Source organism: Penaeus vannamei, chromosome 24 (assembly GCF_042767895.1).
Source record: "Penaeus vannamei isolate JL-2024 chromosome 24, ASM4276789v1, whole genome shotgun sequence".
NCBI classification, from domain to species: Eukaryota; Metazoa; Arthropoda; class Malacostraca; order Decapoda; family Penaeidae; genus Penaeus; species Penaeus vannamei.
This window is the reverse complement of record NC_091572.1, coordinates 34,125,721-34,153,045: the sequence shown is the minus strand read 5'-3', so window position 1 is coordinate 34,153,045 and position 27,325 is coordinate 34,125,721. Positions and strand designations below refer to the sequence as shown.

The window sequence follows — 27,325 nt, the reverse complement described above, 5'->3', positions numbered from 1 at the left end:
CTCGACATTTGGCACTCTGCGATGGAGGCAGAAAGTCTGCCTACCCCTCTGTGATGGATGCCATGGTGTACAGGGGAGACCACTTAACAGGAGGAGCAGTATCGCTGGCCAACTTGGGTCTCGGTAGCCTGGCCCTGAGTGGCATGCTGGCCCCAGAACTACTTCCCCCAGCCCCTGATGAGCCAGGGACTGAGACCTCAATAGACATGACACATTTCATGAGCATGAGCATGGAGGTGGATGATGAATGATGATTGCCCTGAACTATCTGTGAACTCAACAGGTTAGGAAAGTTTTGTGACGTGTATTTGCTCATGTTTTTTTTAAATTTTGGTCTAGGTTTTTTTTTTTTTTATTATTATTGATAGTGTTACATTGAGCAAAAGGTCATAGCCTTGAATATAAGAGGTATTGCCACACCTGGAAATTCTATAGAAGCATTGGCTACCATTTGGAAAAAAATTGTGATTTATTAGGACCTTAGTTAGATACATATGTTCATGTTTACTAGATTTTTAAAAATTAATTACAATAATGTATCTTTTTTGGAAGTCATAAGTGAGAAATATTTGAGTGAGTGATGCTTTGCGTGATTTTATTTTTTTGTTAAAGTTTATATCATTTTATATATATATTTCTTCTTTGTCTTTTTATATTGCTCTACAAATTTGCACAAAAATACATTTATGATAGATGATGTTCAGCATTATGAGATCTCTAGTTTTCTTATGCTTTGCAAGAGTCTAGTAGTTATAATTTGTCTCTTGTTTTCTATGTGATATTTTAATGTGATAGGGATTTTTTTCTTTTGCCCATAACTAGAAGAAAAAAAGTGGGCATGAGGATGAGTAGGTATGCAAAAATTTCATATTGTTTTACTAGAGAATGATCACGGAGGTCTTGCAGGAGTTGCTGTAATTTAGTCTGTGGATGTGTTTAAAAGGTTTGGGGGGGGAGGGGGGATTGGTGAAGTTCACCTATTGGGTCAAAACTGAGGTCCGGTTTGGCTGATAAGTTAAAACCAGGGGAAGAAAAATAGTTGTAGGGAGTGATTCAAAAAGGAATGAAGAAAAGGACCTTTTTGTGTTTTAAAAGGTGAAGTGCAATAATTTTTCATTTTCAAGTGGAAAATTATGCATAGCTATCAGTTAGTAAAAATGAAATCATCTAAACTGAAAATTACCGTAGACTTCAGGTTAAAGTTGCAAACTCTCTATTCTGTATCAGGTCTTGTGTACTGAAGATGAAACTAAATCAAAAAGGCAAATAACTTTGGTTTGTCATGATTTTCATAGGAATATATGTGTGGTATTATCTTGCACATGAATGAATGTTTTAGTTTTCTTTTTACTGTTTAACTTAAAGCTAATAATGTAGTACCTATCTCGTTATTGCCTTTTTTCCTGGAAAGAGTTATGTATTGGAATATTTAACTAAAGATTGATTTTTTGATGGCAGTAAAGGTTAACAACTTTACAATATAAACTGTTATTAAAAAGAGAGAGAGAGAGAGAGAGTTACAAAAGTTTATAATGAGAGCTACAGTAACCATTAAATGGATTGCAGCAATTTTTTTGTATTATTGCCTCATTGTGAGAGTCCAATTTCTTCAACACGAAGCTCAAACGTACACTGCACAAACATATATTATGTAATTAATGGCGTGAAAGGTATACAGAGCAAATGCTAATCATATATTTACCTGTTGATAAGATGTTTGTGGTCAGGTCTTTTTTCTGCAACCATTTTTTCTGATGTCATGTTATAGTTCTGTGAAAGATGTCCCTATGTTTTACTTGCCATTTGATTTCTAAATTTTATTCTGCTTTATGGTAGAGAAAGTGCACTCGCATAACATATTTGCTACCAAACATTGGGTCACATGCTGCTGAATGTTGCCATCCTAAATACATTACATGATTAATAACTGTAATGAATGCTGTAAGCCTGCAGTTAAACTAGGCTCATGTACAAGACCAGGAGAGAAAAAGACATTCTGCTTTTAGTTGTCAGGTTTTTATTCTACTCTCATTTTATATGATTTAGGCAATGTATAGAAAACAGATACATAAAAGAAGTAAGGGTGGTAGGTAGTTTTCTTTAATTTTTTTTTGCAGGACGAGTAGACATCAGACTTGCATTTTTACCTTTTCCAAATTACTAGTTTTATTGAAATTCAGTAACTTTGGAAATTCTTTGGTTTTAAAAAGCATTTAATATCCCAAGTACCATATTACATGGTCAAAAACATGTTTTGTTCAAGATTCTTCACATTTATAGAAGAAACTCACTCAGTATTCCAGTGTAATTGTGGTCAGGTGTTTAATAATTGGATATTCAACAAAATAATCCTTGTTTGACTTCTGTATGTGATTAGAAACTACACAATTTTTTTTTATATATTTTTTGCAGATATAGGCAGTTTAGGCAGTACAGAAATAAGGGAAAATGTTTTCCCCAATCATTCGGATTTACTTTGGGGTATTCAAAGAAAAGATATCAGAAAATGTACAGAGTACCATTAGCTGACTAAGGCTAAACCTTTTGTACTCATATTGTGAATTGTGTATGGCAAATGCGGTTCCTTAAGTTTTTGGCAATGTACTGTATTAAATGGCTTTTAAGATATGAAAAGTTTCAGTCAGTTTATGGATTTTCAAGTTTTTCAGTGGAAATGAGAGAGGGGGAAAGTGGGAGATACTGCATAGTGTTTTAATAGAGCCAAAGTCATAGTGCTAGTGTATTGAGACAAAATACAGAGAAAGGTAAAATTGTCAACTGTTTGTGTCATGTACATAAAACCAGTCACATGTTATGAGTGAGCCCATTTGCATTGGGGTGTCCATTTTCGTAGAATTACATAGATTTCAAGGATAAAATTGATAGTCTTGGGGTATTTAGAATACTAAAATCTGTGTTGCCCCCAGTATTATCATCTAGCTCCCACTGGGGACCAGTGTCTCCTCCAGAATTCAGCTATATCTCTGACTTTTTCGTTGATTTGCAGTTCTTATGTTTGATATATAATACACAGATTTCAGCAGAGAACATTTAGCTAAAAGAAACCTATAACTGCATTTTATGCATGTAACCTTAAATCATAGCATAAGGTGTATAACATGTATGTAAAATAACATTTTAAGGGAGGGTTTTTGTATTTCTTGTTAGTAGTGTAATGCATCATTATTGTGAAAATATTTCAGTATCTTATTCTAAATTCTCCATAAAACAAGAAAACCAACTGGAAACATTTAGTACATTGTTTTATTGTATTATGCACCTTATTCAGCTTGTTATAATTTTCAATCGGTGTTCCTACCCATGAGATGCATTTGATAGGAAAAAGATAATGTATCTTATTAATAGATTCCATGTTAATTTTGAAACATACCAACTCACAATGGGACTTCATCGCACCATACTGAGTTGTGTGCCAGGCGTCACATACAGTCAGCTGATTTAGTGAAAATTTTGAAGCAAAGGAAATTTGTATTTACTATCCTTGCTATGCTTTAGGCTATAGCATACACAGTCTTTTTGGGAAAAGAGGCTAATGAGAGATCTGCATTTGAAGGGCCTTATCTTTAAAGTGATTGTAGCTGGATCAAACAAGTGAACAACTGCTAAGAGCACACAACTTGAGCAAGCCTGACTGCTCACAGAATGTGGGTAAATGTCATCTGGTGTGAGGGGGATGGAGCTCTGGCTGGATTTGGCTGGGCACACAGAATCGTCCAAACAGGATTATCTTACATTATCCAGCTTGTAGAGAGAATTTTAAATGATTGATGTATGCATTCTTATGACAAAATTACATAGCACAATGAAGTAGGATTGCCATACATCAACTGTAAAGAATAATTTATTGCAGCATTAGTTCACAGACAAGGTCTTTGGCTACTGTGAAAGAGAAGGTTGTGTTAGAGTACAGAAAGGACTTGTCCCTAGAATTTACTGGCCTTCAGGTGATGATTTTCACACTGCTATCAACTGTAGCAAATTCAGTGAAGAGCATTGCAGAGAATCCACTTTGCTCAAAACAGGCTTATTGAAAAATATGATATCAGTTTTGAAATCCTCTTGGAAAAGATTTTCAGCCATTTGTTTACTGATATTTACTGTATTTATTTCATTAGGTAGATAAAGGTAACAAATAATCTGGTTAACGTAATGACATTATGATCCTGTGTTAACATACACAAGGACATATTTCTATGTCAGATATCAAACTAGTCAGTTTAAAATACAGAAAATAATTTGTACTATAATGTGCAGTATTATATAAAAAAAAATCTTAAAAAATGAATAAATAAATAAAAACATATATAAAAAATTTAATTGAATACTTAAGGCATGATTCAACTGGTCTTGTGTATGTGCAGGTCTGGCTGTAAGCTCGGCTATCTGGGCCAAATTGCGTCACTTTGGTGCAAAGTCTGGGGGCTGAGGGGAGCCAGCGATAACACAACCGAGAGCCTGTTTTTCCTCAGGTAGCTAGGGGCTTTCCAGGATGCAATTTAAAATTATTGTCTAATTTGTTTAAAAATTATCAATATAAAGTCAATAAAAGTTATATTAGAGATTTTATATAAAACAGAGTTAATTATCCAAAAATTTGTTTTTTATTACCAAAAAACAAATAAACAAGAAATGGCTGATTTGACACTGAGGATCTATGCTTGCATCGACGGTCCGTCAGTCTAGTGTTAATCATTCTGAAACTGTATATCCGTTACCGTACTTCTTTCTTTAAAAAAAAATATACGTGATAAAACAGGTTGTGCTCCATGTTGCTCAAACAAGAAGTTCTATGTGCAGGCAAATACAGTCTATTATGGTGGTGTTTTTATAGGTGAAACATAAGCTTGGCTGGACATTCAGACACAAGTCAAGTCTTAGACGGAAAAAGGCCAGTTGAACCGCACCTTTACCTTAAGAGAATTTTTACCACTAATACTTATGGCAATAATGCTTAAAGTCTGTGTTCTTTGTCATAATATGTATTGCCAGAAACCGACAGTAACAAACAATAATCAGAAATGGATTTGAAATAAAAGAAGTTATAAAAAGATTACTCTCTAGAAAAAAGGGTAGGAAAGCTATGGTCAGTTCTTTAAGTGTGTGTGTGTATTGTTGCAACTCTCTGCTAGACAACAACAAAATTATTATGAAAAAAAAAAAAAAAAAAAAAAATGACAGAAATGGAAAAAGGTAAAAGAGATTCATTTGGCAAAATGGGTTGTAGGCCTACTAATAAAACTATTGCATAAACTGACAGTACTTTCGTTCTCACTTTCCATTTTTATATACATAGACTTCATACAAGTCAGCCAAGTCATTATCAAATCTCATCACTTTCACTGCCAAACAAGAGCTGAAACATATTGCATTTCATGCTGGGCTTCTTAGCAAGGGTCATGGGGTAAGGAGGGCTATAGTGTGTCTGTCCCTAATAATTGCACACCGAGAAAACTCGGGGAAATTTTATGCATTGGTGTGATGTGCGAGACTACAAAAGGGGAATTTGACTCAAACTCAAAATGGTGGGAAAAGCCAAATTGTCATAATAATGGTAAGTTCATATACATATAGTTCAACATCAACTGATGACGACTGAACTTTAAGGGTTAAATTGAATGTTATTGTTGTGAGTGTTTTCAATGAGATAATTTTGTCTTTTACATCTCCTATTTTCATACTTCATACAAGGATCTGTAATAGTCACAATTTTCATGTTAATAGAAAATAGTAATGAAAATAAGTTCATTCTCATAGACAATAACCAGGGATAAAACAAAAAAATCTTGTAAGCAACAAATAAGGCTTTCTATCCAGTAATATGGATAATGGGGCATAGTTATAGTCTAATATCTGTGTTAATAATGAATGATATATGGTATTATACCTTAATACTGGAATATGATACACCTTAGCAAACTATTTTCAATCTGAATGGTCCATTAGCCAGTGAGTTTGTTCATCATTTGAACAAATATTTACATTCCTTAAGTCTCTCCTGCAATAAGTTGTGCCATATAGTGATCTTGTTTGCTGTGCATTTCATAGGTTCACTAATATGTTCTCTTTTTTTGTATTACTTTTTCTTAAGTGTACCTCATTCAAAAATACTGAGTAGACATAAGGAAAGAAAGTATTTGTAAGCATTAATGCTTTTATAAATGTTTCTTAATAAGTAAAGCTTCATCAGTGTAGAAGAGAATTATTTCCCATATTGATCAACTTCCCCCAAACAACTTGAGTGTGTGTATATTTTGTATTCTTAATAAAGATTTGATAATTAATCTCATTTTTCCTTTTGTCCTTTTTTATTTGCTTATATTTCTTTATATACCCTTCTATGTAATATATATATTTATCAAAGAATTCAAGTGTTTACCATGTACTATATTTGTAAAACATACCAGCATATATTTTTGTACATTTTCATAGAACAGAAGGACTCCAAGGGTGGTCCTGATGAAAGGTCAAGGAGTGTTCTTTGCAATTTCTTCAGTGATTTTCACTGTTGCCACATTTTAAAACTAATGCTGCTAATTAGATCAAACACTTACATCAGCATAGACCAGTGATTCTTAACCTTTCTACTACCACTTCCCCCCAATCCCCTGCTTGTTGTTGTCGTGGAAGTGGGGCCGGGGGAGAGACTGATCACACCTACCTTGGAACTCAGCCCTTGCCTTAACTAATTTTGTAAGGTCTTTTCTTCTCTCCTTTCCCTTTCCTTCTCTTCATCCCCCTCTTGTATCCACTTCCTTTAGTAAAGTTTAATGTTTGAAACAAATATATGTGCTAGACATCAAAGGTCATATAGCACTATGGTAAAGTATTGTGATGGAAAGGGTAAAGAAGAATTAAAGATTACGATAAAATGTGTTAATGTCAAAGATTAGAGAGTTGTATAGGATAGTATGGTAGTGAAAAGGCAAAAAAGGGGAGTAAGTGAACAAGAGCAGAGATTAGTAGAAAGGGGGAGGGTTAAGGAGGTAGGGCGATTGATTGAATTATAGTTTATCTGTCACTGGGGAAGGTATAGGAATAATGTTCAAGGAAAATAGAGATGGCTGTTGGAGAGGGGAAGGTGTTACATGTCAAAGATTAGAGGGTGTTATAGAACGGAGCAACTGCGATAGGTAACCTTGCCTATTTGTTTTTGAAGGCAGTGTTGAAAGAGAAGGGTATTCTCAGAATAGTGGGCTGTGGGGGGATAGACAAAAAATCGATCCCACTTGGCTGGGCCAAAGAGAGTACTCAAAAGGTTTGCAGAGGTAGAGGCAGTAGAAGGACGAGGGTGAGAGGAAGATGGGGTGGTGCAGAGTGGAGTAGTTCTATGGGGGGGAAGGAGAATAAGGATGAAGAGTAGTAATAAGGGAAGAGGGGGTAGACACTGAAGAGGACTGAGCAAATAAAGAAATAAAGAATGTTGGGAGAGAGGAAGGGGTGTTTTCTGGAGGCTGAGTAACAACCTGGGTGGGTGTTTTGGAATGGATAGAGTTGTCAGTAAATGTTGAAGAGGGGGTATTAGTATCAGTGGTTGGAGCCGTGGTCAAAGGAGTGGCAGGGGTTGGAAAACCATCAAAATTAAATTTAGATAGGCTAGTTAATGAAAGGGCAAGCATTAAGGGGGCCATCGCGCTGAATTTTCGACAATTTTTTTCAAAAATACTCAAATTTTTTTTTAACAATCTCCTGTAATCTAGTAGTCTATGGCAACCCTGTAACGGAATATTCCTGCTAAATATGTAAAAATAAAAACCCTGCCCAACTCCGATTGCTGTTATATGTTCATGCAAATATACTTGACTAGGTTGTTTTTCTGCAATAATAGTACCCCAAATACAATTTCTTTTGGTATTCACTTATAAAGGCTAGCTGGCACCTCTACATACTGTATCTCTGGGAAGTTTATTTGAAGTGTCTTTCACATCATTCTTACAAGAATGGGACAAAAGTCAGCTCTGCGTCAGGGGCCACTGAGGGAGGAGAGGAGGCTGGCTACCCTCACACACCGCCGCCACATGCCTTATCTCCCTCATCCCCTCCCTCTTTATCTCCCTCGTTTCCTCAGCCAGGTACAGCAATAAATACTCCTCCTTACTATACTTCTCCCCAACCATCTACATCATGCCTGCCTGATGTCACATCACTTGCCTCCTCAAGAACATCACATGGACCTGTCCCAGATGCGCCTTCATCCCATTGTAAGAGGACACATCTCATGAATGATGTTATACTTGTATGTAGTAAATCATATGATGATAAATACATGTTATCACTGTCACACCTGCAGCAGTTGTTTAGCTGTGTGAAATGCCCCACGAGGCACGGTAAAGGTATTTTAAAACCTGTGATGACAAGGATGCACTTCGACAACCATGTGAGGTTAGTTTGTGACAGGTGTGATAAAACCCTCTGTGACACTCCTCCCATTGCCCATGAAAACATGACTGAGTCTAACACTGTCCAGGTATATCATAGCCTCACTACAGGTATGGGATTAGAAAACAGTGCTCCATATTTCTCGAGTGGAAATCTCTCTGCAGGTGTTTACACAAAGCACTGCTCTTACCTATACAGAGAGATGGGAAAATGGTTTGGCACAGTAATGAAAAAAGGGAGAGAGAAAGTGAGCTATTTTATATTGACAAAGGTTTATCGCAGCCAGATGCCAGTGGGAACATCAACATCGAAGTTTCCTTTGATGGGTCGTGGATCACCAGATATCAGCGTCGGGGTTGTGATAGACGTGTACACCAGAATTGTGATAGACGTTGAGGTCCTATGCAATCATTGCCCAAGGTGTAGGTGTAACCCAGCAAACACGTCTGCCACAAAAAACTTTGAAGGTAAGTTGGGTGCAATGGAGAGAGAAGCAGCAGTGTGAATCTGGTCCTGACCCTTAGACCTCAAATTCAAATATAAAACCTTTGTAGGTGACGGGAATTCGAGTGCATACAAAGCAGTATGCCAACTAAACAATGGCAAAGGACCATACAAAGACCCCGCCATGAAGGAGGAGTGCATAAATCACGTAAGCAAAAGGATGGGGACCAGACTGCGCAATGTCAAGAAGGATACGAGTGAAACGGTCACAACCAAAACTCGCAAGAGAATGAGGAGCTTGTTAGGAGGTGCCCACATGTTGACGGATGAGGTCATCGATCTTCTTGGGTCATTTTAGGGGAAGGCCATCCATGACAATGTGGGCACTGACTATGAGACCTGTGTGGGCGACATTCTTCCACGTGATGTCAAGTGATGACAAGTCAGCACATCACTGTTGGCCACATGGTGTAGACAGCTAATGCTTCTTCAATAGAGCACGAGCTGAAAACACCACACCAGTTAGCCACAAAAGGAAATTCCTTTACCTAGATAAAATCCCCTTCAAAAAGCTGTACCTCATTAAATCTGTCTACTGAGATCTCACAGCCCTGGACATTCTAGAGAAGAAGGGGGCAACACAGAATCCTAATGAAAGTCTTCATTCGAAGATTTGGCGAAAGTGCTCAAAGGCCAAATATGCTGGTCACTTCCGAGTGCTGTTCATCGCAAGGGCAACAATACTAGATCACAACTTCAGAAGGAAAAGTAATCTCCTTGTTCACTTGCTTGGTACCAATGCCATCATTTCAAAAGCACTTGATAAGGAAGACCAGGAGACAGATCGAAAAGGGACAGCAAATAACAAAAAGGGAAAGAGAAAGCTATCCTGGACCTCCGACTATCAGCTGGGAGCTTTCTAGGGAGCTAACCTGGCTACAATGAGGGAGGTGGTGTCTCCTGATACCCACGGCTTTGAGCGATTTATACCTTGCAAAAGGGGGGACCAGGTACCAGCCACACTTTGGAAAACCATTTGAATGCCATAGAATGCATCAAAATTGACACAGAGTTCAGAATTCTAAAAAATATAAAAATAATAAAAATGCAGGAAAAAATATCCTCAACTTCAGAGCTCGATATCTCAACACTACACCTTTGTTAACATTTTTTTATACTCCATAACTATTTGGGCGATTCTTATAGGGTTTGGATCATTTGAAAGCTGAATAAATTTGCAATTTTCTGGAGTACTGCAGTTTTCATTCAGTTAATAGATGTTCATATATTATAATCTTATGTTCATAAGACTGAACATTCAGAAAAAAAAAGAGGAAATTCCAAAATCAAAGTGATCAAACTTTTAGGTATTGCTATAGAGTATGAGGCTTTTTCTTCAACAAGTTTGATCAATGGATAAGTGTGAAATATTAAATTTTGTGATTTTTCAGAACTTTGTTTTTTAACAACTTTGTTGTCTATTCAAATGATATGAAGTTTGGTAATGTTTATCACTGTATATGTACATATAACATTAAAAAATTGCGAAAATCCGTTTATAATTGACAACTTCGCTCTCGAGCGAGATGGCACCCTTAATGCCCATGTTAAGAGTAAAGAATCTTCATTATTGGCCATGGCAAGCCTGAATAAAATGGGGAAAAGGAACGGTCTACCCTTCAGGGTCCCCATAAGGGGTAAGGGCTAGGCAATTAACCAATTGCCAGGGCCATTCAAGACTGACACAAAGCCTTACATCCTTTCAGCACACTCTCACACCTTAGGAATGGGATAGAAGACGTGGATGAAGAAGATACGGAAGAGGAAAGGAGAGAAAGAAAGACCAAGCAAAATTAGCTGAGGCCCAAAGTAAGGGTGATCCCCCACATTGGGCCTCAGTCTCCCGTCTCCTAAGCCTTACCATCACAACAACGAGCAAAGTATTGGGAGGGACCAAAAACATAACTCAAGCTAGCATAGCAATAAAAAATGGTAATATTAGACATTTTCTTAAATTTATTGACTAAAAAAGAAAGAAGAAAAAAACTGGTAAGAATTTCAGGTTTCCATATAATTTCTTTCTATAAATATATATATAAATAAGAAACCATTTTTTAATACAGTTTCTCTCCTTTAATCCTTTGATTCAAAATTTTCTTAACATGGGAATTTACGTTCAGTCTGGGTTAATGATCAACTATGTTGATTCACATACAGTATGAGAAGACCTGAATAGATTTTTTGCAGACACATATATAATATACAAGTAAATAAATATATCTAATAATGTATTGCAGTGAACTTTAATTAGGCACTATGCATGGGAATGATTCATTCAAACATACCTGTCCATAAGGCTCCATAAGTCACACATTTGCAGGCTTTTCCCTACAAAGTAATTATCAGCCCAAGGTCTGCATACCTGAGCATGAAATTAAAATTTCTGACATTTATTAAGTCCCTTGTTTTGCTGCTCTAAGTTTTTGTCGAGATTTATTGAAGGCATCTAACACTGCACGGGTTGATAACTGCCAACTGGGAGCATTCCAAGGCACAGTTGAATGCCATGATTCTGCAAAAAAGAGGTAAAATTTCTTTAATGTTATTATTATAGATTTAATTTAATTACTTTATTTCTTATTTTTATCTTCTTTTTTTTGGTAAGTTTGAATAGAAAAAAGAGAAATAAAAGTTGTTGTTTTTTTGTAATTGATACCAACTGAAGGTAATTTGTCTCTTATAATTATTACCAACTGAAGGTAATATCTCAATACTTGTCAAAATTAATGAAAATCAATTATCTATGTTTATGATAATTCACATCTATTCATTTCAAAATCAAATTACATAATATATTGTATACTTGCACTAACTGTTAAGCAATTATCATTAGCACTAATATTCTCTTCTTTTTAATAACTAGAGATAAGCAATTACCTTCAAGACCACTAATTACCTGTTATTTTAGAGTTTGACTCAATGAGCGAGTTGGTTCTAAGCTCCACTGTACCACTTGTCACAGTCCTGAATCCCAACCTACTCTTACGCCCATTCTACGGATAAAGTTGAATCTTATTAGGAAATGCATGACAAGGTGATTTAGTTTTGTTCTTGATAAGGTTAATGCATCATGAAAGGGCTGAAATATGATACAGAATTAAAATCAACAATTATATACTTTCATCTTATTTTCATTTACTAAATCATGAACATATTTTAAAGCTGGAATTTTATTACACTTCACAGCCAACAAAATAAATGTTAGTCTGGCATAAATAGCTTAGGAAATACTTAATAGATTGCTCCACACACCCCAGAGCAATAATCAACAGCCAGATATGAAGAATCCGCCATGAGTTGACATCCTCCAAGAAAGAATCTTCGCATTGTGGCAATGGGTGAAGACTGGGCTGGCCGCCATGTTCCCACTTGATGAAGTCCACCGTCCCTCTTGTTATTGTTGCATGAGACATCGCCTAATGGAACCATGAAACAGTTACATTATAAGAAAATGCTGAAATGGTTTACACAAAACTTATCCATAGCAAAATGAAACATTATTTAGCATTCACTAATTATATCTAAATAAAATTCACAAACAATCTACATCAGAACACTGCTCCTCAACATTTCACACATACCTATATCAAGCATTGTGGAAATATATGTCTGAAGCAAGAACTTACCAGGTGTTGGAAGAACAAAAGATGCATATCCTTCATCCCTCTCCCGGCCCCACCAGTCAACTGAAAATACTGCCAGTAACATCTGTGGCCAACCTTTACCTGTGAAGAAAAATTATAAAAGTTAGTTACACCACTAAGATTGATCACAAAAAACTGGCAGGCATGCGTACATGCAGGCACACATAAACAAATTTTCTGCCCACTGACCTCCTTTTGTGCGTGTTACATCTACAGTGAAGGGTGTGGAATAATGGACAGTTGGAATATCCTCTAGGTGTCCAACCACACACGTAGGAGTGAAGCCCTCACAGTCTGTCCCAGAGTTGTGTCTCCATCCTGAAATCCAGCAATAAATAAGAAATCATATTTACTTCCACATTTTCCAAATGTTACCTATTTATATTTGTGCAAATAACAGGTCCTTAAAGAAGAAAAAGAAGAAAAAAAGAGGAAAAAGAATAAGAACAACAGCCAACACCAGGTAAATGCATGTTAGTGTGTTATGTTACAGCTATTAGGACACAGGATAAAGTTAAGAATTTTATTTTGCCAGTTTCTTTTTGTTTGTTGTTGTCTTTATGATGCATGACTAATATCACAGATCATCATGAAACCAAACTTTCAGAAATACTTAAAGGGAGGAGGTTCTTAGAAAGACAAAAATGCATTACAACTATAATTTTGTAATACTTTTGACATGGAAAACTATCAAATAAAGTATTTATATCTTGTAATGTGTTTGACCATAAACCACTACATTGAATTGCCATGCTATATCAAGGTAACCCCTATGCAAATATTTGTAAAAATATAACAGGTCCATAGGAATTATTATGCAACATGGAACTCAGTGCTTCTGCAATTCACCTGGAGGAAGATGCAGGACATAGTGAAGGTACAAAGACGAAACATCTGTGAAGTGTCGCGCACGACAAATCTCCCCCGTCACAACCAATCGTATTTCACCTTCACCTAACTGTTGCAGGTTCCAGTCCAGCCCAACTATTTGCTGCATTTCTTCCATACGCTGCCGTGATATCTAAAAAGAGAGAGGGCTGGAAGTTAAACAATTTTCTGGTTTAACAATATTGCATGTCTAAAACCATCTATCTCTATTCTTTACATTTCCAAGAAATAATCACTCCACTTGCTACCTAAATCTATTTGCATGTACTCAAACATAAATTAAAATTGCCCTTTTACTTGCTTCAGAGATTAAAGTTGGTAGATTATCTTAAAATTACTTATTTTACTATTCATATACCCTAAATTTTGTACTTGCATACACAGTCTTTTGATATAAATTTGAACCTACTTAGAAAATTTCATCTGCTAAGAGAAAGATGAATGATGTAGTTCAAGATATGTATACAACAGCTACATTTAATTCAATATTAACCTGTTGAAGCAGCTCATTTTCTTTCTGTTTCTCCTCAAGAGGTTGTGGAAGAGACACATTTTCAACAGTGTATTCATAAAGAGCATTGTCTGAGCCAAAACTCTCTAATCTGTGGGAAACAAAAAAGAGTAAAAAGTTTACACTAATTGCGGAAAGCATCAAAGGTATAAAAAGATTCAAAATCTATTACCAGTCTCTATAAAGAAGTGTTGTAGAAGCAAATGGCTTTTTAAAAGACTGTCTTACCTAAATGGTTTTGTATTCAGTTTGGTGAAGTCCGGCGAAACTGTCAGCTGGCCATGGGGATTGTACCGCAGTGTGCACAGGATCACTTCATGGGCTCTGGTTTCTCCAAGGCTGCATCAAATAAGAAATCATCAGGTGCTAATGCTAAAAAGTAATATCAGTGAAGTATATAAAGAGAAAATCTTGAGAAAGTCATACATATTACAAACAAACGAAATACCCAATGTTAAACTCCAGAATATAATTCATTTATTGCATCAGCTTTCAAAATTCTATACAAAACAACAAAAGGTACAATATCATTAGAACAATTTTTTGACAAACTATAACACCAAAGTTCCCTTATAACTCACAACTCAGGTGGTGCCAAGTCAGCCATGATGTAAAAATGCTGCTGTTGCGACTTGGTTACTTCTGGGTCATTCTTTTCTCCACCTTTCCTACCATCCACCAGGGCTGCACTTTGACTGGCATTTCTATAAAAATATTTTATCTAGAAAATTCTCAATACATATAAGGAATTTCACACAAATTTAGGCATAATTAAGAAGAAGAAAAATATATGCAAGGTAATCTGTGAGAGAAATCAAAGTACATTTTCAACAGATACAACTTTAATCTTGAAATAATTTTCAACAATACCCCAAAAATGTTGAATTCCTTGAAAACCAGACCTAAAACCAGAATAATACTCTCACCTTACAGTACTTTGCATTATTACAATCAACTATAACTTTTACCATAGCACTTCATATAATAAATGATGCACTTATACCAGTACTTACCTTTCACCTTCCGTTCTTTTCCTTTGTCTTACACATGTATCTGGTTCCATCTGTTTTGTTGTGCTTGCCCTTATGTGGATCTGAAAGGATTGTTTACAGCAGTCCAAAACTTGTAAAAGCAAACACTCCTATAGTTGCAAAAATTTAAATAAAAAGTGTAGTAATTCTAAATTTCCATTTGGTTAGATTTCCCTTCCTGCATATCCTATTATAACACATTCAATACAATACTTACTTTGGTTCTGAATTTCAACTACAATATTTCTCTCTTTACATTTCCTACAATTACACAATCATTATTAAAAAGCTGTTTTAGCCTTAATTCTAAAAAGTGTCTTTTCGTCTCTATATATGTCTTGTTACATGTAATACTTTGTATCTAAAATTTCTAATTAAGTACAAGTATTTTTTTCCTTTTTTACATCAGTAAATGATTGAAATAATCTTAACAACAATCTTACCTGGCTTTGATAATTATCTTGGTGTGTGTAAGTGAAAATTCTTCTCCTCCATTGTTTGCGTTTCTTTAATTTAACAGCCTGTTCATGGTATGTTTTGTGTTGTGAATCCTCCGCATATATAGGACGGCCATATTCCACTATTTCGAAAGGACTGGAAAGATTCTGCAGTTAACACCATTGCTATGAATATATCTTTAATCTCTTCATTCAGTAGACATTTATCAATAAGAAATTATTGCGTCAAGAAAAATATCAAATTACTGATGCATAATTGTTACTTGTAAAAGCCTACTTCTACATCGACAGCAACTCACTCTGACTGACACTAACATGACACTCACCCATACACACATTACTAAAAATAAGTCACAATCTATGCTGGATATTACCAACACTAAAGCCATATGACTTACTGCTTACCTTAATAGTTTCTGCTGCCACTTAATAACTTGCTGTTGTGTGTGTGAAGCACTGGCATCACTAGTTGATGCAAGGGGCACAGAAAGAGTTGCAAGGTTTAGGTCTACCTCTCCAACAGCAGGTGTACTTTCTACAGCTCTTGGTGATGCATCAACCAGCTGGGAACCTGTAAGTTGCTGCAGCACTGTCCTAAAGAAGTCACAAGTTAAAGCTCATGTTATTTTGAATCTTTTTAACCTTTTGTTTAAATTCAAAATGGTGTGCACATACATTTACTTAGTGCCACTGGGGATGGCATATATTGACATGCTATGGCCACAGTGAGTTTTGTTTTTTTGCTAAGTGTGCTTATTTATCAATAAGCGCTCATTCACCAATAAGTCAATCACTACTTCTACCTACTTCAAACCAACTTATTTAATTTCATATTGCTATCAGTACTGTTTTATTTTATTTCATATTACTATCAGTATCATTAATATAACAGTAATAACCATAATATCAATAATAATAATAATAATAATAATAATAATAATAATAATAATAACAGCATCAATATAAATAGCATTAGAATAAAAAATCCTGAAAATCAAGGAGAGGGAAAATCAAGTGAGGGCACACAGACTACTACTTGCCTCCTGAGCATTTGTAAAGCCATTTTTGTGTATAAATATTAAAAAAAATATATATATTCCAGAAGCACAGGGTTAAAGAAAAAAAATATATAAATAAATAACAGTACCAAGACAATAACAGCAAAATATAAATCACTGATAACATTACCTTATTCTCAGATTTTCTATTTGTTCCTTTGTATAGTAGTAAGCACAATGATCTTTTGCTGGCTCCATATTCTTTCACTTCTGAAAAGGAAGCAAATACATTTCAAGTTGGTCACATGTGACAAAAGGACGTGTGTGTGGGGGGGAGGACCTGTGTGCATGTGTGCGTGTGTGAGCGTGTGTGTGCATGTGTGTGTGTAAAGGCATATATGCACATTTGTATATAGGCCGAGTAATCACCATTGTGTCCGCAACAAAGGCACATCAGCACAAAGTGTTTAAGACCAGCCAACAACCTCGAGGGCTCTCCTGGGAATCTACGAAGATGGTCATATGAACCAAAGTCTTCCCTAAACCAGGCACTTCACCCCCAATACCCCCACCTAATCATCATGGACTAAATCTCTACATGGCATTGGACGCAACCTATTTTCTCCATTTCTGACATTATTCCTTACCTGCACAGATTATTTAATGTAGCAATGAATGTCGTACTTTCCCTATCTTTATGACAGTCATTAGATTTTCTCTATCTTAGTGCAATCATTATATTAATGTATACCAAAGTATTACATATTGCACAACTTTCTCATTATCATAGATAAAAAGGGTCTTATATTTTGTAGTATTACTGAAAATGATATTTACCACTGAAACTGAAGAATCTGACCTTACAATCCAATGAAACTTATTTAACATTTTCTTTGTAAACTGATAATAAGGGAAGTAGAAAGGATACTAACCTCAAAATTTCCAGTCACTCGATGATACATACTCATGCAGCGACAAGAAAAATGAAATGAAATTGAGGAAGCAACAAAATAATTTGATGGAATCACAGTCAAGGGAAAGGGAAATCAAACGAGACAATGGGCATTGCTCTTGGCGAAGACTGTTTTAGATCTAATAAGATCTGTAAAAGATATCATATAACAATAGAAGCTGGACCCAGGTGTAATTCAGTTAAAATTAAAATCGCTTCTATCATGACTAGACTGTGTATAAGGGGCTGTTTCACCTTTAAAATGTAAATTATGAAGGCAATAACAAATAAGAGCTGACAAATAACACTGACGACAAGGATTTTGATGACAAAGACTGGCAATTCCAGATTTAGTTGTTCAAGGCATGAAATTATCAGTACAAGATCCAGATATCTGCTCCAGCTCTGTTCTGCCAGGACATATGAGATGGTTTTATAGCCCAGGCAAGGGGTGTGCACATAAATTTAGTGGGGATAAGCTCCCTATTTACTGGAAATATGCTTTGCAATAACTAAATTACTGAAAGTTTGGTTAATATTTACAATATGGATGCACTGTTAGGGCCAACTGAATATAATATTCTTGTTGAAGACAAAAAGTTGCAGTCCTTGGTGCAAGAAATAATTTGCAGGCATGAACAGTAGTGCCACAAATAAAGGAAAGAGATTGCAAAAAGTGATGCTTTCAGCCAAAGTACACTCGGTGCTTCCAATTTTCAGTTCTATCTTGTGCATACCGAGGTGAGACAATGTTTCCGAGGAGGTGTTGGGGGCAAAGAGTCAATACTGTAAAGAATTACTTAAAGTTTTATTTGAAGCATTCACTGTTACCTCACAGAATCAATGATACTTATCATCCCTCCCCAACTAGCAGGGCCAATATCATGGATATACTTCATTAGTGATGGGAATGAGTGCTAGATTCTTTCAAAATGATATGAAAACTTCCAGATAAACAAAGTTTTTACCCAGAAATTGATGTTAAGCATCCTTTTCAAATCTATCCATTTTTTTCTGTCCATAACAAGCAAAGTTTATGGTGTACCATATGGCTGTGTGAAACTAAACCTAAAGCACTATGGCCTTCAAAATAATCATCATAAAAGCAAGCCCGCAATCCCCTTTCAGATGCTACAGATTTGCCCCCAAGACTTTGCACAGGTTATAGTTACCACTCTTATCTTATGTATGTAAACCCTCCCCCCCCCCCCACCCTCGGAAAGGTACTGTGAAATAAAAAGCAAAAAACAGTCCATGCTCTATTTATATGCGATGGTAGTCTGTTGCCATTTACTGGAGTGTGGAGGCTACGCCATCAATTGACATGCTAGCACTCTATCATAAATAATTTACTTAGTAACTTACCTTGATTTTATCAAACAAAATGACACAGAGGGAACATGAACCGATTCATTTATCGATTCCAGGACGTATCGTTTACGTTATACTCTACTGTATTCGAAACTCTAGCTTCACGCCATTATATAAAAATCACAGAAAAAAAGTCAAACCACAAATGAAACATGCATATGTAGTGTCTCGCCTTGCGGTTTTTGTCAACAAACGTTTTCGTAAACCACTCAAACAAACGTCTATTTGTTTTGGATATTACTTGTGAGAATGGCCACTAGATAGCAGTAGTGAAGTAGATTGCGTGAAATTTCAAATACGTTTAAGAGAGGGGTACTTTTGCATATAATTTTTCATTATATAAATGCAAAGAAATTACATACACATCTGTATTCCAGAATGCAGAGATCGGGATGTGTTACAGTACCCCCAGATACTTCTGTATGCCTGTCTCATTTTAAAATTTACATAAAAATATTTGTGTCCCCTAATGTTAATCGCTTTCATGTTTTTTTTTCTTCCCATTACTCATACATTATGCAATTCTTCTGAACCGCATTTTTCTGCAATATATACATGCGACAGCCCATGCTTTAGAAAAAAAGTACATTTTTTGCACTAGCACTAAAATAAATTTGGCACATACCAAAACTCACTGCAGCGAAATAGATTTATAGACAGATGGGAATTGAAAATGTATGAAATAAATCCGCTAAATATAAAGGAAATATGTCAGAAGTGTGTTCACGACCTGCTTACGCCGAGGCCTTCCAACAGACACTTTAACCACTACTTCGGGGTACAGAAAAGACCCAACCACGAGCCTTCTTTGTGGCCCCCACCTCTCCACCCGGATATTTCGAAAAATATTTTCTACGCATATGTTGAATGGAGCAAACAAATAAATGTGATAAACATGTAAGGTCATATAGCACTATGGTGAAGTATTGTGGTGAAAAAGGAAAATGAATTGACGATTAGTATAGAGTGTTAAATGTCAAAGGTTATACTATTATAGGATTGTATGATAGGGAAAAAGGTAAAGATGGGGTGCAAATGTAAATCGGACACTAATAAAGGAAAGGGTAAAGAGTATATGGCGATTGGATGGGATGGGGTGTATCTGTCGTTGGGGAAGCTCTAGTAACACTGATTTAAGGAAACTACGGTAAAAGAGCTGTTATGAAATAAGCAACGGGTAATACGGGTAGAGATATCTGTGAAGTAGCAGGAGAAGAGTCTGGGGGATGAGATAAGGGGATTGGGGAAGGGTGTGAAATATTAGAAAGAGCGTCAGGAGGGGAGGAATCCGGAGGAAGACACTGTTGCGACAGAAGGGATTCACGTAAGTATCCAGGTGAGAGAGGTAAGATAATAGAGAACGGAACGGGAATTGTGTACATGGAGGAGAGGATGGGGTAAAGAGGGGTACGAGGAATTGCGGGCGAGGAGGATGGATATCGGCAAATACTTTGTTTGTAGAGGGACTACGAATAGAGGGATGGCAGGGTGGATGAGGGTGCGGAATATTTTCTTGGGTCATGTCTAGGAATTTACGGATTTCTTCAAGATTTCCTGGAGGGGATTTGGGTAGGGAGGTCTCAGATATACAGGATCTCATGTAAGAAGGAGAAGAGGGGATAGGTGTTCGAGGAGCAGAGGAAAAGGAGGGTGTAGGAGAGGGTGTGGAAGGCGAAGATGGAGTAGAACGTTTAGGCTGTCTGGTGCGACGCGTTAAGTGTAGGAGAGGAAGAGTAGGCATCGGAAAAGTGGCAGAGATTGAAGTATCTAGATTTAGAATGGAAAAGAGAATTAACTGGGAGATAGGGAGAGTAGATAAATGCTTGGAAGACGGATGTTATTGATATGTTGCCCCAGACGATGAGCCTCATCACCTTCAAGGTTGGAACTGTAGCTTCGTCTGTCTAGGCAGCATCCTCTGTTCATCTTGGAACATTGACTGCATCTATTGCATTTGCGAGCTTGATATCTCTTGCCTTCCTTTATAGCATCATTACAATGATCGCTGTCTGCAAAGCTGTACTTGCTATCCGGATGTGAGGCTTGGACCGAGTCTTTCGCATCTCATTCCTTCAATGTGCAGACAGCCTTCGTGCCGCCGCTAAAATTATCCAGAGTCATTTTGGATGGGTGGGTCATGTCTACTGTCTTGGACGAGAGCCGACTTCGTCGCACTCACGGTCTATATAAGCATACTGATATATACACCTTGGTCGCACAATTCTTTAAGGCGAACTTGCTTCTGGTCAACGGCCTGCCGGCGGACAGAAGAGGAGCTTTAAATCTGAAAGCGACAGTCAAGTGATGCAATGTCCCTCCCCAAACAACTTGGAACAGCTCGCAGAGGACCGGAGCACCTAGCGGTCTACAACCCCCTCTGTTGTTCTGTAGTGAAGACCGAGGCTCATCGTACTCGCAGACGAGAACAATGTTGCTGTCATGAACAAATGAACCAAGGACCTCACCCTCCAGGACAAACACACAGTTCCCGCTCTGTGGAAATCGATGTGCTTCGGAGTTTGGGCTTTGTAATCACCAAAATAGCCATCTGGGCCGACGTGGCTCCCTCCTTAGAGCTACTGTAACCTCTGTGAAAAGGTCCACCTACAAATCTGGAACGAACTGCTGCATCCAAACAAGATTTATCCCAAACATAAGAAAGCACTGAAATGTATGTTTCCAGCTTTAAAACAGGTATCCTGCAAGTAACTTCTTCCCAATTCTTGGAAATAAAGCATACTATCAACATATGAATTTCTCACCAGATATGACAAGGCAATGGATACACTGACCTATATTCCCGGAAGATTCTGGGATCAACACAAGACCTTTTATTTTCTTAAATGCATTTTTTTCTCTGCTTACCCTCCATGGATGTGCAAATACTTTAACACAGGCCTGAGTTGTTACACAAATTTAGTTCTTACACACAAAGTGCAGTGTGCAAATCAGTTTGTGTAGGCAGTGTGCACAGTTCAGCTGTCGGTAAATAATCATGCACCATCAATTATTATTATTATTATTATTATTATTATTATTATTATTATCATTATTATTTTTAACACATATAATAACTATGTTTCCCCATCTCCACAACTGACACCAACACATGATATATATTTGAACATTTCCAAAGTTCACCAGCTTTTGCTTACACCTTTGGTTATGCCCAGAAATCAGTTTCCTAAGCAATACCTACTGATGAAGAGATAAGGTTATAACATGTAGTGCCAGAGATTAAATTTTCATTCAGCCCCTTGGATATCTGTCAGTCTTCACTACCAGTGCCAATTGTGAAATTCCAACAGTATTCATGAGGGAGATAGGAAGTTAAAATGCATTGGATCCTGGCTAATTACTTTGCTGTAGGTCACCTGAAGCTATTGGTGGTCAATTATACCATTCTGTATTGAGAAGCAATAATGATTGGACTCTCTGTGGGGATTGGTGTAGCACTATATTGATACCACATCATAGACAACAAGGCATGCAGGCTGTTTTCAGTCTAATTAATCTTTGAAGTGATCCTCTTGAGGGTCATAATCCACCATTTGGGAACCACTGATATAAAGTTTGTAGAAACAATTATATTTACCCATTTTGTGTAGAGATTTTAACTAAAGAGTTTGAAGGTAGTTGAACTAATAGTCACCCTCATACCTGGCATTAGATCAAGACATAATATGGTTCTGACTAATCCCATTTGTCCTGCAATACACTGCCATCCTTAAATACTGAATGTGGAAAATGTTAAGTTGTCACATGCCATGGCAAATATGCAATATCTGATAAAGAGGGAAAATAAAACCATACTCACATCTCTTTTGTATCCCTTACCTAAGTGAAACAATCAAGGCTTGGAAAATGTATTACCTTTACATCAATAATTGCAAATATTAATTGGAATTTTTCCAAACAGTTTAAAGGTTGTTTATATTGAAGTTACATTCCCTCTAAAAGGGAAAAGTTGCTCATTCACCTCATTCCTACTTTAATACTTTTCCCTGTCGTGCATAATGAAGCTATTTTTAAAGGGTTGAATGACTACCTTTAGGCTCTCTTATGCTGAGTCTCTGTCATAAAGATTCAGGTTTTCAATTGGAAATTAAAACCTGTGTTCACTCATGGCAGCTTGAAATGGAAAACACCTAAACATCCTTTGTCACATTTATTCCATTGCTATCTGATAATGTGGTGGACTTCATATGAAATTTCCCCTGAAGTCTACTAATCAGGTGTTCATATGGAAAACCATTCAGACCAGCATGGCATCATCTACAAAGATACTAAAGACATCAGTTGCAGCCTCCTTTCTCATCATATATCTGAGTACATTTTTCATTTCTCAGTTTTCTCTCCTTACTCTAAAATGTCACTCAGGTCTGTGGGCTCCTGTAGTTCTGAAATACAAGGGGTGAGGCAGTGGTGGAGATGCTGGAAGGGGAGGAATAGTGATGATAAAGATCAGTCACTGCTTCAGACGACCCACGTTGTCTTTTTCCTTAACATAAGAGTTAGATATATCTGTTCTTGTGGTTCTGACACCTACAGTCATTGATATTTTCACTCATGACAAATTCAGCTTCATTTTCTCTACAACCTGGAGTCCATGATTGGCTTCAAGGGGTTTGGAGTGATTAATCAAATTTTTAACATTTATCTTAAACACTTAAAGAGAAGTTACACAGGGAGTCCCACAATTTTTTTTTTTTAATAACTTTAGAAAATAATAATTAAGTCACTCAGATGTTACTGTAGAACTTCTTCAAATGATACTTTAGCTCAGGCAACCTTGAGGTTGACACAGATTTGGAATCCTTTTTAAAGCGACAAATTCCATCAATGATGCCAAAGATGACCTCATGACTTGAAGATCAAGAAAACAATGTGAAATTAATTAAGTTCAAAGAGCCTTGCAGAATTCTGGTGTTTGCTGGTACATGCCTAACCTCATCTGGTAAAGTAGGCTATGAGTGGTCTGATTCCATATGTTACTACTTACCATTGTGACGAGACCACTCCACAACTTCATCTTATACCAGGACACTAATAGCACTCTTCTCAATGAAATATATCTTACAACACAACTGATATATCATTTTGTTTACTTTATACATCTTAGATATATTTCCTTTACCTTGTAGTCATTAATTTTAGAATGAAAAAAGAATATGAAATTGCATCTTTATGCAACTCCTTTTACAATGCTGATGATGCAGTCAGGTTTTTCTATGAAGTATACAGAATGTGACTGCTGCATGTTTTGACATCCCCAATTTTTTCAGAAAGGCCAAAAAAAAAAGGATAAGAACCGTTAAATTGCACTAAGATTATAAAAATTTTCTCTGGGTAAAACCTAATAAAGCCATTGCAAGCTAGAGCAAACAAAACGAAAAAGGGAAACATGTTTTACTGAAATATAAGGAAGTATTTGTTATGTTTAGAGCAATCATTTGAGAAATTTTGCAAAAACCAGCAAGACCATTTGTGGACTACCCATATACTACTACTACTACTACTACTTCTACTTCTATTACTACTTCTATTTATAATAATTATAGCAATGAATATATTAATCATAATCCGAATATTAAGAAAAAAATAAATCACAGTACTTAATAGGTGGAAAGATGCAGTCTATAGAAAAGTTAAAATAAAACCAATACTCAACTTTCTCTTATGCTGATTTACTGAGAGAGTTCTTTTTATAAAAATCCACAGCCTCGTCAATATAAAGTAGTCTCCCGATAATTTCAGTACTTATCTGATTATTCATACATACCCCACTACCCCTTTCACAAACATAATTACATTGCTTCTTCAGGTCTTCCTCAGCTATTGACTGCTTTCCTTCCCAAATCCTTCAGCCTGAATAGGTGAAAACCACTAGGAGCCTAGTACAGGCTGGAAAGTGGTCCAAAATTTACCACTGTTTTCCTAGCAACGTTGGTCCTACTTTGCCTCCAAACACTGGGGCATCTTGTGGTCTTATGCAATTGCTTCCTGATGTACATGTACATTTTTATGACTCCTTGGGACATGAACACAATACGGTAGGAAGAAGGTGTCAATATTTCTGAATGAATTGCCGATAAATATTCATTAATAAGGAACTCAAAAACAGTATTCATATGTTATAATAAGTACTTATAGATACACTTTATATACAGTGATCATGTGGAAAAACAGTTTACCAGGTTTAAATATATATATGTGTGTGTGTGTGTGTGTGTGTGTGTGTGTGTGTGTGTGTGTGTGTGTGTGTGTGTGTGTGTGTGTGTGTGTGTGTGTGTGTGTGTGTGTGTATGCGTAAGTAGTTTAGATATATACATTTCTTTTTTTCTTCTTTCCATTTCTTTTTTCACATAATAAATCTCTAATGGTTATAATTTAATGCTAGTAGCTACCATAAAATATTTCATATACTATAAATGAATACCAATGAAATTCCTAAGCTATTACACACAACTTCATAATTTTTACTATATTTACTTTTTATATATTTGATTTATCAGAATGACATATACTTGTGTGTTCAATACAGAAAAAACAACAACAACAAAAAACATGCTAAACAGATATATAGGAAATGAGTATTCAGAACTGAAAAATGGGAACTAAAATTGATTTCATTGTGTAAAAAAAAACAAAAAAACAGTGTAGATGACATGTCTTCCTTTATATCATTGGTATATGGTATATGGCATATATGGTAGACTTGCTTGATAAGGCACCAGGTGATTTGAGAAAAGATGTTCAGGATAAACTACATAACCATTACAATATGTTTCATTTATTATATAAAAATATTGAGCAAGGTGAAATGACAAAAATATGGTATCCACAATCTTGATATATCACAATAAAGTAGGTATATAGAAAGCAATTTGATAATGCTGCTTTCATTAACAATCTGAAAGCACTCACATATATAGGTATAACTGAAGTAACAGTTGAAGGAGCAATGTGAATTTTAACCACAATTCTCACTCTGACAAAACAGGACCCACAGGTTACACTGTTTTAGATAATAGATTACCACAACAATGAGAGGTGTATGTGACATTACCTAGGCCCTATATATTTGATGAGTTTTATCTCTCTCTCAATCACAGCAGATCACTCGGATGGCAGTCTTTCCCGTCTCGTGTATCCACTCCTGTTGATGAAGAAAACAGCACTGGAATGGAGTAGAACTTTTGACAAGCTGACACAGGAACAATTAAATTTTCCCTTGAAATTCAGTGTTCAATTAACGGGAACACACCTGTTGTGGGAGAAGCCAAGAACCAGAATATTCTCCCTTCCCACATATAGACATAGACAGTATACAATATTTATATCATTATTTCCAGACTTGCACTTTAAATTATTGATAAATATTATTTAGGATAGTGCTATTGTGGAAAGTAATAATTACTGTAATTCAAAATGGTCCCTTCATAAAGGCAAATATGAGTAGATCATGCCACAGTCCAAAAAAGAATGTTGTCCATCACAACAGCACTCTAAGACACGCCCATCTTCCTATATCTTAGAGCAATTTTAAAACTATGTCCACAAAGAAAGAATATTAGTCATAGAAAAATATATGGGGAAGCTGGTGCTACATTACCTAGTGTCCAAACCAATGACAGGTGTGTGCTAAATCTTACATAAATCATAGATTGAAAGGTTGTGGCCATTAAACTGTGATGGTTGTACAATCAAAAATGGTATTTTTATAACGATATTCTTCTTCTTACTGCCATACTGGTCCTTTTTACTACATACAAAGCTTATCATTTTAAAAATCGTTCCCATTTTTATCAAAATTAATAGACAAAATTAACTAAAGGACTCAATAGACATCTCACAATTTCAAAATTAAATTCCACAAGTATCATATTTGAAAAATATAGACTGTGACAGTAATGTGCTAACATACCATAAAAGAGTAAAATGAATAAGGGTTAACCTAATTTTACATAAATAATATCAACATCACCTGAAGAATACAATAGTATGTAACATTTATTTACCTGCCTTCTACTTTTTCAATACTTCCAAGGCTTCTCGTATGGCATTTACCCCGTCCCTTACTGCTGCCACCATCTCCTTTTGGCTTGCCACCAACTGCTTCTGGTCTGCCACCAGTTCCGCCAATAAAGCAACAAGAAGTCTTTGGTTTTGTGCTATTTCCGTGAAAGGATCACTCATCCCTTCCTGGATAGTGGCCGTCCCATCTGTTTTGGACTGTATCTCACTTATCCCTTCTGTTTTGGATAGTATATCACCTATGGAGAGAGACAATTTGATGCATATAGTAATACACATCATAGCTTTATATAAACATGCGTTAATAAATTGGTTTACCAAACAATGCAAATGAGCAAAGATTTATCATCAGCAAAAAAAGAATTGTATGACTTATTCACCTTCATCAGGAATCACAGGATGACTGCCGTTAATACTATGCGGATGAGTAGCTGGAGGATCAGCACAAAGTGGTTCGCTTTTACACCCCGTTTGCCTTGGAGGATCAGCACAAGGTGGTTCACTTATACACCCTATTTGCCTTGGAGGATCAGC

At 36.2% G+C, this 27,325-nt stretch overlaps 2 protein-coding genes across 3 annotated transcripts in view; one reads left to right on the top strand and one right to left on the bottom strand.

The window, feature by feature from the left end:
• row (relative of woc) overlaps nucleotides 1-6,302 on the top strand; it is a 31,804-nt gene extending 25,502 nt beyond the window's left edge. Inside the window, exon 24 of the mRNA XM_070138721.1 lies at nucleotides 1-6,302. Within this exon, the coding sequence (XP_069994822.1) occupies nucleotides 1-251 (251 nt within the window). The 3' untranslated portion in view covers nucleotides 252-6,302.
• Mks1 (Meckel syndrome, type 1) lies at nucleotides 4,615-26,806 on the bottom strand. 2 transcript variants are annotated; one of them, XM_070138722.1, is made up of 15 exons: nucleotides 26,776-26,806; nucleotides 25,824-25,913; nucleotides 16,622-16,701; nucleotides 15,839-16,027; nucleotides 15,419-15,569; nucleotides 14,958-15,037; nucleotides 14,526-14,648; nucleotides 14,173-14,283; nucleotides 13,927-14,035; nucleotides 13,395-13,566; nucleotides 12,735-12,863; nucleotides 12,528-12,626; nucleotides 12,154-12,317; nucleotides 11,798-11,894; nucleotides 4,615-11,413 (listed from the first exon to the last, which is right to left on the bottom strand). In XM_070138722.1, the coding sequence occupies exons 3-15, from the start codon at nucleotides 16,687-16,689 to the stop codon at nucleotides 11,295-11,297; spliced, it is 1,611 nt and encodes a 536-aa protein (XP_069994823.1). In that variant the 5' UTR covers nucleotides 16,690-16,701; nucleotides 25,824-25,913; nucleotides 26,776-26,806; the 3' UTR covers nucleotides 4,615-11,294. The 2 variants fall into 2 exon arrangements, with proteins under 2 accessions (XP_069994823.1, XP_027235818.2); XM_027380017.2 differs by lacking the exons at nucleotides 25,824-25,913; nucleotides 26,776-26,806 and adding an exon at nucleotides 18,749-18,987.
• Nucleotides 26,807-27,325: the final 519 nt, after the last annotated feature.

Coding starts and splice junctions, on each gene's coding strand:
- Mks1 (XM_070138722.1), bottom strand. CDS start 16,689: ATGGAGCCAGCAAAAGATCATTGTGCTTACTACTATACAAAGGAACAA. Junction 13,567..13,926: donor AAAATGAGCTGCTTCAACAG/GTTAATATTGAA, acceptor CTCTCTTTTTAG/ATATCACGGCAGCGTATGGA. Junction 12,864..13,394: donor TGTCCTGCATCTTCCTCCAG/GTGAATTGCAGA, acceptor GCTGGATTTCAG/GATGGAGACACAACTCTGGG.